At 38.2% G+C, this 14,125-nt stretch overlaps 1 protein-coding gene across 1 annotated transcript; it reads left to right on the top strand.

The window, feature by feature from the left end:
• Positions 1-262: 262 nt before the first annotated feature.
• Positions 263-7,234, top strand: Spink13 (serine peptidase inhibitor Kazal type 13). The gene is made up of 5 exons (XM_059246523.1): positions 263-468; positions 1,008-1,091; positions 5,511-5,548; positions 6,582-6,709; positions 6,979-7,234. Exons 2-5 carry the CDS (start codon positions 1,013-1,015, stop codon positions 7,025-7,027), a joined length of 294 nt encoding a protein of 97 aa, XP_059102506.1. The 5' UTR covers positions 263-468; positions 1,008-1,012; the 3' UTR covers positions 7,028-7,234.
• Positions 7,235-14,125: the final 6,891 nt, after the last annotated feature.

Genomic DNA, 14,125 nt, shown 5'->3' with positions numbered 1-14,125 from the left:
AGAGTGGCACTGGAAATATTATTGACTAGAAGAATATTAGGCTTTCCTAGGTTAGCAGAGAAAGAAAGAAACCAAAGCTTGAGTATAAAACAGGTAAGACTTCTAAAAAGTAAAGACAGAGGAATGTGGGAAGACTGGGAACAGGCTGCAATTTGCCAAGAACATTTACCAAATAGGCTGGAATGTAACAGGTCATTAATCCACTTTGCAAAAGTTAGATATTTAGGATGCTTTTATTTCTTATGTTTCATAACCAGAAACCACAGCACAGATCTCCCAGGTCTGGCCTTGCCTGCTGAAGCGTGAAACATCTGAGGGGGTGGCTTGAAAGAGAGATCAAATTCAGAAACAGCCTTGAGAATAAACTCATGCCAAGTTAGGAACCCACCTCAATGGCTTCACCAGCCCCTAGCCAGCTCCTCTTGAGGCCAGCTGTGACTTCAAGCTAACAACAGAAAGTTCGTTCAGGTAACTTCTTTTTGTTTCCTCTATGCTTTGTCAAACAAGGTCAGTGGTGGTATGTCTGGTTTCCCCATATCTCAGATCCCCACTTTCCATTCTATGGTTGTCATCAGTTGGTTGGCTTATTTTGTTTTCTTCCAACACCTTCCTTTAGTTTTCTCTGCATGTAAAAATAGAAAAGCTTCAGTTATTGTGGGTCCCACTCAGTTCTTTGTGTGCCATTGGCTACAATTTTGAGAAGAAATAGCAGGAATGCAGGCTGAAACTGATGATATAGACTTGGAAAGTGTGGAGCCTGATTTCTATTCTAGACAGAATGTAATTTCAGGCACACATGAGGTGGGGAGAGGGGGTTGTTGGTATAGTTTTCCTGTCCTCTTTTAGAGCAAAGAGAGTCTCTCATGTCTAAGTGCCTGGAGCCTGTGTCAGACCACTGTGGCCAACTTGGTGTCGATACAGCATCCCCAAGGGCCTTGAGTTAGGAAAGTTATCTGTACAGTTGACTGGGAATAAACTAATGGGCATTTTCTTAATCTTCACCACAGAAGACATGAGGAGAAGCAGCTGCTTGTACCAAATGATCACACTTTCTCTGCTACTCTCTACTTTGACACATGTTACTTTTTCAGGTGAGCAATCTTAGAGATAAAAATTTGATTTTCTTAAAGCTGTAGAGAAAAAAGTCATTTATTTTTGTCCTTTGGATCAGTGTTTTTCTGAAATATGAAATGTTGAGCATGTTAGTCCAAATGACATATTATTAAAATGTATTTTCCTAAGAGGAAAAATCAACGTTGTTTTCTACATTGTAGATTCTAATCTGCTCTATGTTCGGAACCAAACCACATCTTCTAGTACAGAGAACACTTCAATGTACCCATTATAAGTAACACATTGTGTGAACATGATACCTTTTCCTAGAATAGATAATGCATTTCCACATGGAATTAAAAATTTCTTTGAAATATGACAGTGGGGGAAATGCCAATGAAGAACACAGGCATTTTATGTGAATGCTGTTGGTGTGTGCCTGAGAATTGTACAAGAAAAACCAATGATTTAACACAGTCTAAATCATAAGTTCCCTGCCAGGTATATTTCTTGGAAATGTTTACCAGTCTGTGGGTAGGCTTTAGAGCTTTATTAAGTGACTTTCAAAGAGCAGAAGTTTCAAAATTTGATGAAGTCAGTTTTTCTTTTCATGGATTATGCTTCTAGTGTAATATCTAGGTAATCTTTGCTTCCTTTAAGATCACTAACGTTTGTCTTTTATTGCTTCTTTCAGGAATTTTTATGGTATTGAACTTGGTTTATGTTTGTCATCTACACTGAGTTAGTTTTTCTGTATGCTGTAATATAATATAGTTCACAGTTCTATTTTTTCCTTATAGGTACTTAATTGTCTCAGCATCACTTGTTGAAAAGATGGCCCTTCCTTTTCAACTGGATTGCCCTGTTACTCTTTTCTTAAACTCAATTCTCCATAGTTGTGTGTGTCTTTGGGTTTTTAATTCTGTTTCATTATTTATCTAGTCCTATGCTGTCAAAATGCTATGCTAATTTCCACAGTCTTTATTTTTGGACCAATGTTATAACTCATATACAAAAAAGTTAACTAATGATGGTCATGGGGAGGTATGAGATTGCTCATTAGATAAGGATTTTTGATCCCATGGCTGGTGACCTGAGTTCAATCCCCAAAACTCACATGGTAGAAGAACAAACTAACTCCTGCAAGTTGTCCTCTGACCTTCGAATGTGTGCTGTTGCTAGTACTAGGTAATAAATAAGTAGAACCAGCATGATGGATGTCCAGATGGCTTACAGGGTAAAGATGCTTGTCACCATGTCTGATGACCTGAGTTTGATTCCCAGGACCCATGGGGGAAGGAGAGAATTGACTCCTGTAAGTTGTCCTCTGATTTCCACATGCACATAGTGACACATTTATACAAAAAAAATGTGCACAAACACGCATGTGTGCATGAGTGCACACACACAGAGATATATTTGTAATTTTTAAATAAACACATAAATAAATATATTTTAAAATATTTCCTAAAAATCTAAGGGAATCAAGGAAATACCACCAAAGTGAAAACAAATAGAAACAGTGATAAGAAAAAACATATTTCAAGAGAAACATTTTCCCCACTAAAATGGACATAGTGGAACTAACTCAAATCATCCTTGAATATAGGATTTCAGTGATAATAACTTCATTCTAAAGAAAAATTAAATATGTATTTGTACTGGTCAGTTTTAAGTCTTAACCTGACACCTAGAATCACCTGGGAAGGGAGTCTTAATGAGGAACTATCTACATTAAGTTTGCCAGTGTGTGTCTTGATTGCTACTTGATGTATGAAGACCCAGCCCATTGTGGGTGGCACCATTCTCTAGGCAAGGTGTCCTGAAAAGTATGTGAAGAGAAAGCCCACTGAGAGCAAGGCAAAGCAAACGAGGATGCACTTATTCTTTCTCTGATTTTGATTATTGATGTGATGTGACTGCACTGGGTGATTTCCTGTCTTGATGTCTCAGAAATGATCAACTAAAATCTTAGAATTGTGATCCAAATAAAGCCTTTCTTGTCAAAGTATTTTTTTTAAAAAAATACTTTGTATTGTTGTTGTTGTTGTTGTTGTTGTTGTTAGGTATCGAATAAGGCAACTTGAAGATAAAACAAAAGGATGCCAGGCACTCTAAAGGAAGACACAGGGGAATCTCTGTGAGTTTGAGGTCAGCCTGGTCTACATAGTGAGTTTCAGGACAGCCAGGGCCACATAGAAAGACTCTGTCTCAAAAACATCAAAATTCATTCATTAATTAATTGGGGGAATCAATCTCTACAGAAGCAGATTGTCCTTTATTAGAACAACGAAGGGCAGGCATGAAAAGAAATCGTGCACCAAGGCTTGAGGGTCTTACAGGGCAGGACAGGGAACTTTTGAGGTGGAAAATGCCATCTGCAGATCTGTTTTCTGCATCGCCAAGCTGTCAATTCTACCTGAAGTTCTTACCTGTGTGTCGAGTTCCTTGTCAAGCGTTTCCCAGCTCCTAACTGCCTGCAGATGTCATCTGAGTGTAAACTTTCCTGTCAGGAGTTTCGCTGCTCACCAGGAGGTTTTAGGTCATTGACCCTTCTTTTGTTTCTTGTGTGAGTGTTTGTATACCGTGTGTGTGTGTGTGTGTGTGTGTGTGTGTGTGTGTGGCTGTGGCCATGGCTGTGGCCATGCGTATGTGTGGAGGAGGCTAGAGAACTACTTTCAGGAATCAGCTCTGTTCCTCCACTGTACACTCTGTGGTTTGAACTCAGGTCCTCAGGCTTGGGCAGCAGGTGCTTCAACTTCTTAGGCCATTTTGCCAGCTCCAATTTGAAATGATTTTTAATGAAAGCAAAATGAACAAAAAGCTACATTCAAAGAGCTAGCTTGCCCCATTCCATTATCTTTTCTGCTCTACTCACACACCGTCTTCTTTGTATTCAGTTTCAATTCTCTGGGCTTCCTGTGTTGATTTTTATCCAAATAATAGTTACACATCACTACCCTCTAGCCGTCTACATGAAGATGGCATACTATAGATGTTTGTTTACAACTTATTTTTTCCCAACTTGTGTTGAATCTTGGAAGTCCATGAGATCATAGTTCATAGGGGACTTCCTTTCTGTTGTTCAGTTATACAGAATTTCACTGAGTAGATGCAACAAACCATTTGGCAACTGTTCTACTAGAGATTTCATTTTAGTGTATAACAGCAAATAGTGCTTCAATACATAATATTGTGCATGAGGTTTTGTATTGTTGGAGGTGTATCTTCAGAAGAAAGTCTTGAATTGGGAGTGATGAGTTAAATGTAAATTCAAATGTTACTTGTTCAATATTGAAAACTTCCTCTTTATAAACAAATGCTTTTGTATTCTCACTATTAAAGAATGAAAACACCTCCTTCTAAGGAGCTAACATAAGAGGTGATAAGTGGCTTTTTAATATAATTTTAAATAACTCTTATCATGAATTAAGTTGACTATCTTTTACAGATTTTGCCTCTGTATCTTTGTTGTGTGTGTGTGTGTGTGTGTGTGTGTGTGTGTGTGTGTGCATGAGTTATATATGCAATTATATTGCCTCTTCTGAATGAATTTTTCAATATTTCATTCCATTACTTTTCATTTACTTTTGTGGTATTTGCTTTTTGGTGAGGGCACACAGTGAGTTCAGGGCATTTCACGTGTTGTTCAAATACTCTGTTACTGAGCTGTACTTCTAATCCTACGTTCTGAGGCATACCTTGTAATTTAGGACTATTGTTCCTAGTTCAAATACTGCACGGTATTTTTAAGCCACCTGAAATAGAAACAGAACCATGGTAGGCCCTGTCTTCGTTCATTCTCCCACAGCTGTTCTCTGTCTGTGGGCACCAAGAGCATCTGACAAAACCTGCTCTCAGAGTCAGTCTCCTGAAAGCAAGAATCTTGTTCTACTTGTATGTTCTCCATCCATGTACCCAAATTAAGTTAGCATCTTAGCAGGGCCTGCAGGAATACACTCCTTATAAAGCATATGCAATTTAATAGAAATCTGAAAACACATATAATTGTCCTAATTGTAGAAGAAGAAAACTTACTGGACATAACATTATATACTTCATACAACTCCAAACTGTTTTTATTTAATTGATTAATTTATTTATATTGCAATGCTGGAGTCAGAACCCAGGATCTCACACATGCCAGACAATGTAGCTGAGATACACACGCAGCCCAGTACTGTTCCCCCAATGAGGCACCAAATTTGTAAATGAAGTGTGAACTGTGAAAAGTATATACAGAATAGAGAGATGAATAAATAAATAAATAAATAAATAAATAAATAAATAAATAAATAAATAAATAAATAAAGCAGTCCACAAAGGAGTATCACCTATAAATTCTGTTGCTCTAAATTGTTTTACACGGCTTTATGAGAGTGAGTGACTAGTGGGTGAGGTCATATCCCATCATGCACTTTTTCTTTTAACTGATTGTGTTTGTACTTTATTTGCAGCACTTATCAAATCACGTAACCCTGCTAGCTGGCCTAAGGTAAACTTCAGTTCCTCGCTTCTAGATTCTCCTTCTCATTGATCACTCTCTTCACTGGTGTCTAAAACTCCACAGAGGTGAAGTGCATTTGCTGTGGGATGTTCTGTATACTCTGAATGTGTTGCTCTAATTGGTTAATAAATAAAGTGCTGATTGGCCAGTAGCCAGGCAGGAACTATAAGCGGGACAAAGAGAGAGGAGAAGAAGGGGAAGTGAGAGGCTGAGTCAGCCGCCATGAGAAGCAGATGTTAAGATACCAGTAAGCCATGAGTCACGTGGCGACTTATAGATTTATAGAAATGGGTTAATTTAAGATATAAGAACTAGATAGCAAGAAGCCTGCCACGGTTTATAAGTAATATAAGCTTCTGAGTGATTATTTTATAAATGGGCTGCTGAACTGCAGGGGCCCGAGCGGGACTGGAGAAAACTCCAGCTACATGCATTGACAGATTTTTCACATGGCCTTAGTTGGACGCACATCTTAATCTCTCCAGGCTGGACTTCCTCCCATGCAGCATAATCCTTATAACATATTAATATGTTTTAGTAAATGTTATAGTAAAAAAAAAAAAACACAGATTAAATATAGCTGAGCATTTAGCAAAATAACCATTGCTTGCTCAGTCACAAACATCACTTATCTCTAGTCTCTGTAGACATTCCCCATTCTTATCAACTACATGGGAACCCTCTCCCCTCTAAGGTCACAAACACTTAATGAGTAAAGATATGTCTATTCATTAACTTCTTATACAACAACATACTGGAATGGAGATAAGGTCAAAGGAAAACTGTGCACTTGGGTTTTAGCAGGGATTCTATTATGATTATCATTCAAGTGATTATGGGACACATGGAGTCACTACATTAAAAAGAAACAAAAACTCACCCAATGGAAGTCCAGAAGACAGGAAATCCTTAAACATACAGCTAGTAGGATTTAATATTATTTCTATGTGGGTTAGAAGTGGAAGGTAACCGATAAATGGGAAAAAATAAACTCTTATTCCTGGCATGTTCATGTTTCCAGCCCCCATGCAAAATGTACTACCCGACAGATCCTGACTATGAAGCATACTGTCCAGATGTGGTAGCATATGTTTGCGCTACAAATGGCTTAACCTACAAGAATGAGTGCTTCTTTTGTATTGATCAGTGGTAAGTTCAAAATAAAATGTAACTAGTGTATTTTTTTTTACTCTATACTGCTTCAAGATACAAAAAACTATGTTGACACATTATGAGTAATCAGCACATAGATCAGGCATGTGTAAAATATGACATGGCACCAGGATCGGAAAAGATGGGCACACATGGAATTGTAGAGACATTCCCAACTTCAGGACTTTATTATGAGGCAGTGAAAGTGCATTTAAGAGCAACGTCCACCTTCTTTAAGGAACTAATTTTCTGTCTCTTTTCTTTAGGGAATTTGGTCGTCATATTGCATTTGTCAAATATGGAAAGTGTGACTAGCAACTAATGAAACACCTTCACTTGCTTATTCTTTTCATTACTTCATTCTGGAAATTATTTCTTTGGAAATTTGAGACGTTTAATTTGAAAACTATATGTACACTTGTGCTAAATCCAAATTTCAAACCAAATGCAAAACAAACAAAGGAATCCAAACAATGGGGGAAATGTCATATTTTTTGCAAATAAACATTTTAATAAATGAAATGATTGCTACTCATTTCTGAAAACTAATAGTTTAAAGTCAGCTTCCATGTGGAGAGATCAACTGTCTGTCAGTACAGTGAGATTGCTACTTCTCTCTTGAATTAAACTCACCGGGTCTCTCTGTCTATATTTTGCTCCACTGATTTCACTTAAGGAAGCCATAAAATGAAAAAGAAAACATCCTTCCCATGAAAGCTAGACTACAGAGTAGGAAGTTATGGGGTTACCCAGGCTTAGCTTTCAAAATCCCTAAATCGATGTTACATTTCCCATTGTTGGAGAATTAAAATACCAGAGAGAGATGAGGAGTGTTACCCTCATGGATGTCTCTTACTCAGAGAAAGAAAGAGTAAGAGTGTGGAGGTGAGATCAGAATTTGCCCATCAGTTTTGCCACTGACTGTTTAATTTAGGGTCATATCACTGTCCTTGGCCATGCAGAAGGATGATCTGTTCAGCTTAATTAACTTGCACCTTAAACATGATTGTATGCCCCGATAAAAACCAATACTGCTCTTCCTTTTTGTAGTAATTAAGATGAAGGCCGTTAAACAGTGGTCCTCAACCTTCCTAATGCTGCGAACCTTTTATACAGTTCCTCATGTTGTGGTGACCCCAACCATAAAATTATTTTGCTACTGCTTTAGAACTGTAATACATATATCTGATATTTGACCTTGCGAAAGGATCGTTCAACCCTAAAGAGGTCTTGACCCCCAGGTTGAGACTCACTGCTGTTAAATATGAGCTTCTGACTTATAACAGAAATATCCCACCACCTGGCAATTATTGTTGCTAGTGGTTGACTTAGGAACTAAGAATTTAAGAAATATAATTGACTTTTACTTTTGTCTAAATATCCACTCATTCAGAATCTAGAATCTTAAGATAGGTGTGGTGGTTTGAATGAGAAATGTCTCCAAAAGTCTCAGGCATTTGAATACTTGGGTCCACAGATAGGTGAGGTTTAAGAGGTATGTATGTCCTTCCTGAAAAAGTGTGTCACCAGGGATGAGCTTTGAGAGTGAAAATCCTCACTCTACCCTTAGCTTGTCCTCTCTACTTTGTACAGAATAAACTAAGAATAGTATATGAAAAGAAAGGAAAAGACACCCACACCACAACATCAAAATAACAGGAATCAATAAATATTGTTCATTAATAAATCTCTCAATATTGAGGTCTCACAGACTAACAAACTACATTACCAAATAGAATCCATCTTTTTTGCTGCATCCAGGAGACACACCTCACCATCAAAGATAGATGTAAAAGGTTAAAAGGATAGATGAAGGTATTCTAAGCAAGTAGAATCAAGAAGCACATAAGAATGGCCATCTTAATATCTAAAAATATGCATAAAACCAAAACCAATCAGAGGGGATAGGGAGGAGCATTGCCTTCTCATTAAAGGAAAAGATTCACTGCAAGAATATTGGAATTCTAAACATTTATGCACCAGACACAAAAGAACCCAAGTTCATAAAAGAAACATTGTTACAGCTAAAACAGCATATTGACCCTAACAGAGTGATAATGGGTGACTTCACTAACTCCCAACTATTGATAGTTCATCCAGACAAAAACTAAACAAACAAACAAACCCTGGAAGTAAATAACACCATGAATCAAATGGATCTAACAGAGATCTACAGAACATTCAATCTGAACACTACAGAATATACTTTCTTCTCAGCAGCTGATGGAACTTTCTCCAAAACTGACCAAATCATAGAACACAAAGCAAGTCTCAACAGATAAAAGAAAATTGGAATAACAAAAACCCCTGCATTCTGTCTGACCACCACAGACTAAAGCTGGATACCAACAACAACAGAAAAAGGAGAAACTTTACAATCTCATGGAAACTGAACAACTCAATACTGAATGAAAATTGAATCAAGTCAGAAATCAAGAAGGAAATTAAACTTATTTAAAATCAAGAAGGAAATTAAACTTATGTAGAACTGAGTGAAAAAGAAAACATAGCATACCCAAACACAGCGTGACACATGGAAGCTGTTCTAAAGGTAAGTTCATAGCACTAAGTGCCCACATTAAAAAAAAAAAACTGGAAAGACCTCATATTAATAACTTAATGACATACTTGAAAGTTCTAGAAAAATAAGGTTAAATAACAATAAAAAAAGAGCAGGCGGGGATAAGTAATCAAACTCAGGGTTGAAATCAATGAAATAGAAACAAACAAGCAAGGAGACAAACAACACAAAGAATTAATGGAATGAAGAGTTGGTTCTTTGAGAAACTCAACAAGATTGGCACGTCTTTAGCTAAATTAATCGAAAGAAAATAGAGAGAATCCAAATTAATAAAATTGTAGATAAAAATGAAAACATTACAACAGACACTGAGGAAATTCAGAGAATAGTAAGGATATACTTAAAAAAAAAAAAAGGACTACACCAAAATGAAAACTTGAAAAAAAATGAATGAATTTCTTGGTCTATATGATCTACCAAAGTTACATCAAGATGAAATAAATAAACAAACCCATAACCCCTAGTAAAATATTACTGGTAAGGTAGAACTTCTGGCCCATCTTTTTTTTTGTTGTTGTTGTTTTTTTTTTTGTTTTTCGAGACAGGGTTTCTCTGTGTAGCTTTGCACCTTCCTGGATCTTGCTCTGTAGACCAGGCTGACCTCGAACTCACAAAGATCTGCCTGCCTCTGCCTCCTGAGTGCTGAGTGCTGGGATTAAAGACATGCGCCACCACAGCCCGGCCTGGCCCATCATTTTAATGAATATAGACTTTGGTGCTTTGTTTAACTTCTCTAGGCAATTCTAATATACACATGTGCCAACAATTATTAAGACTGGGTCCCCCATTTTTGCATATGTTCAACAAGATGGCGCAGAATGGAAAAATCAGAGAACGGAGGAAATGATTCTGGGAAGATTGTCTCTTTAAGAATGGAACTGTTCTCAAATGAGAATTCTAACTTGGATAATAAAAATAGCAAACTACAAGATATTCTTCTCATGAGTCCCTCCTCTTCAGCTGCTGCCTATTTCGTAGTGAATCCACAAGCTTCCTTCTCTCACTTGGCCAACCCCACCGCCCAGACTCCTCACAGCTTCTGGGCTGAGGACCTAAATTTTTTCTCCTGTACTCCTAAATATGCACACTTTGTCAGCTCACTCCATCCTCTGTGGCTTTACCATTTGTTCTCTCTTCACTTACTCTGGCTTTATTTACCATCCTCACCATTCAGGCTCTTGTGTGGCTCTTACTCAGTTGGTGACGCCCTCACTTCAACTCCATCTTCCTTCCTTTGTCCTAGTTACCATGCTCTGGAGGTCTGGAGTGGGCAGCTTCTATCTGTGGTGATATATTGTGTACCTTAATAATTTGCCTGAAGATCAGAGAACAGAACAAGCCACTAGATTAAACATAGGTGTCAGGCAGTGGTGGTACACACCTTTAATCCCAACACTTGGGAGTCAGACGCCTTTAATCCCAGCACTAGAAAAATTGAGACAAGAAATGATATGGGTGGGCAGAGAAAGGTATATAAGGCATGAGGAGACAGAGAACTAAAATCTTTTGGCTGGAGACACAGAAGTAGTCAGGCTCTTTTTGGCTGAGGTCTTTCGGGTGAGGACTCAGAGGATTTCAATCTGAGGATTCACGGAAACAGGATTGCTGAGGAGTTGGCGAGGTGAGGCTGGCTATGGCTTGCTCTGCTTCTCTGATTTTTCAGCTTTCACCCCAATATATGGTTCTGGGTTTTTATTAAAATACTGTTTAGGAATTTGGGTTACATACATCTATTTCCAAGCACATCCATTCCTCCTTATTTCTCTTCTTTATTTGCTGGTTGTTTATTTGCGGCAGCTCATACTCTTTGGTCCTTAATACATAGATGTCTGAGTCTGATAAATATAATTTGTCTTCCTAAAAATTATTGCAAAATTGCTGTGGCCTCTCCATGGCTCTAGCTTGGGTGACTTGGCTTGCTAAATTTAGAACTTCAACAAGTGTGGAGATGTTGGAATGTTGCAGGGCCAGAGACTAATTACAACTCATCTTGGGCCTCCTATCCTTATCTACCTTAATAGCCATCCCTTGGCCACTTCTGTGTCAGTCCTAATATTCTATGACTAACAGCTAAAACAAAGCTTTAAACAAAAGCCTCATTTCTACTATCCAAAAGACTAAGAATACCATCAGAGAACATATGAGTCTCCAGAACAGTCTTTTCTACATTGCTTCAATTCACCTACTGAGTGTTTCCACTGATGTGTTTTCAAAATGCCTTTATTTATGGTTTGCTTTGTTATATTATTATAAAACCCTCATCAAATTGTTACCATATTGGAACATGGATTTGATGGTAACAATCTGTTCCCAAGTCATATTTTTTAGTACTTAACTCCAGAATAAACCCTCGCTTACCCTTTGAGATGGCAGGCTTCCTTACATGACTGTGATTGCCTGATGATTGATTAATTGCCCACACTGTTGAACTTGTTCTCCAACTCAATTGATATCAAGTCACCTAAAGCTCCCACCATGAATCATATGGTCTGGTCCACCCTACCCTCATCTCTCAACTGTGCCCAGCACCACCCTATAATGTGGTGTACCCAGTTCCTATTCTAAACAAAACACACCCATATGGTGTACCATAACTTATATCTGAGAAGCCAGAAGCTAAAAGCTGACCCATTTGAGGAATTAGGACAGATTCTTTCCTACATAATCCCATATTCTCTGATCCCACCACATTGTTTGGAGCTCAGTTTGGTTTCAAAAATGTCAATAGCTCCTTCTTCTTCATGTTTGTGTTACCAGATCATTAGGGTTATTATTATTATTATTATTATTATTATTATTATTCCACTTTTCTCATTTCTGTGATTTACCCAGATAACCCCATTTCTTTGCTAAGACTTCCATTTCACAGCACACTTTAGTGCTGCCAACTTCTTCCTCATACTGGAACTGCAGTTTCTGAGAACTCACATTTCAGTTTTAAAGGCTACTACCTGCTCTGCATATGTGTTTCTGATTCTCTGGCACTCCTAGACATGCAAAACCTGCCTGTTGTCTTCCACAGATATTCCTGTCCCTATTGCCTACTCCTTTCTCATGCTTTCTCCTTTTTCACACAAGTCCTCTCTTGTACCACTGCTTAAGCTCTGGTCTGTTTCATTTTCCATTATCTGTTTTGAAAGAGAACTTGTAACATTGTGGGGAGAAAAACTGAAGGATGATTTCCATATTCAAAAACGTTGGTCAAACTAACAAAAACCCACCAAGTAACAACATCACTAATAACAAAAAAACAACTAAGATGGGCATTACTTTACAAATCTGAAAATTCAAGATATCTCACCTGTAATACATTTAGGTACAAGGGATTTTGAGTGAAGAATTATATTTTATTATATTCATTGGATTATTGCATAGATTATTTAATATTAAAATATTGCATTAATTATATCAAGACAAAGAGTATGACCAAAGTTTAGTAATGTTTCCCTTGAATGGTCTTTCCTGGATGGGGGTCAACCCAACAGGAACAACACTCTGAAGGAAAACTGACTCCCTCTGCCAGCAGCTTTCAATGGCCAATAACTTCTCACTCAGGAGTGGAGCTTACTGCCTGCCTCCCCTTTCCATGCTGAAATTTTGTCTGGCTTGGACTTGCTCATGTCTTGTGTGTGCTGTCTCAACTGCTGGGAATTCACATGTACAAATGCCCTAGCTGTCTCCAGAAAACACTGTTTTCTTGTAGCCCTCTTCCACTTCTGCCTCTTAAATCTTCTGGCCCTCTTCTGGAATGATCTGTGAGCCTTGGGCAAATGGGGTAAGATAAATGGGTCTAGGGCCGGTCACTTCACAATCTCTTCTTCATATTTACCAGTTGTAGTTCTCTGTGTCAATTGCCATATAGTGCAAATGAAGGTTGACAATGCACTAATCTGTGGGTATAATGATGTCATTAGGAATTGGTTTAATACTATGTCCATTTTTCAGAATATTAGTATTGAGTTCTCTCCTAGGGCCTATGATCTGTCTATCCACAGACCATAAAGGAATCAAGAATGGGTTTTAATTTATACAGTGGCCTTAAATGAAATCAGAAAGTGATTGGTTATATCCACAATGTTCATGCCACTATTGGACTACTGGGTATGACTTGCCAGGCCATTTATTACCGGAGCCAGGAGGGTTCATAGCTGGGTAACACTGGTGATTCTTTATTCTCCTCTGATAATTTTCAACACCTTCCATCACTTTGAATACTATCCAGTGGGGCAAAAGCTTACAGTTGAGTACTAGAATGTTTTATCCTTGTCCCGTGACTCAGGTGTGTGTTGTCTTTGGCAATAGGGTCTTACCATCCAATTCTGTATGGCAGCCTAGAGAATTGGCAATAAGCTGTAATATTTGGCTTCTATGGTTCCTCACTTGCCAACAACTCAAAAAGGGGTGTCCTGTTTAGAATTACTGTTGTTGTGATGAAGCAGCTTGACCAAAACAACTTAGGAAGGAAAGGGTTTATTCACATCACTGTTCGTCGTTAAAGGAAGTCAGGACAGAAATAGGGCAGGAACCTGGAGGCAGGAGCTGATGCAGAGGCCAAAGAGGAATACTGCTTTCTGGCTTTCTCCTTCTGGCTTGCTCAACCTACTTTCTTACAGAAACCAGGACCACCAGCCCAGGGATGGCACCACCCGTGATGGGCTTGGCCTTCTCCCATTAATCATTCATTTAAAAGTGCCCTACAAGCTTGCTTACAGTTCAGTCTTATGGAGGCATTTTCTTAACTGAGGTCTCTTTCTCTCAGATGATTTTAGCTGTGTCAAGCTGACATAAAATTATCCAGCACAAGAGATAAACCAGTTCAGGTACAAGGCTTT

Source organism: Peromyscus eremicus, chromosome 19, assembly GCF_949786415.1.
Source record: "Peromyscus eremicus chromosome 19, PerEre_H2_v1, whole genome shotgun sequence".
Taxonomy (NCBI): Eukaryota; Metazoa; Chordata; class Mammalia; order Rodentia; family Cricetidae; genus Peromyscus; species Peromyscus eremicus.
This window is presented reverse-complemented; position numbering and strand designations above follow the sequence as displayed.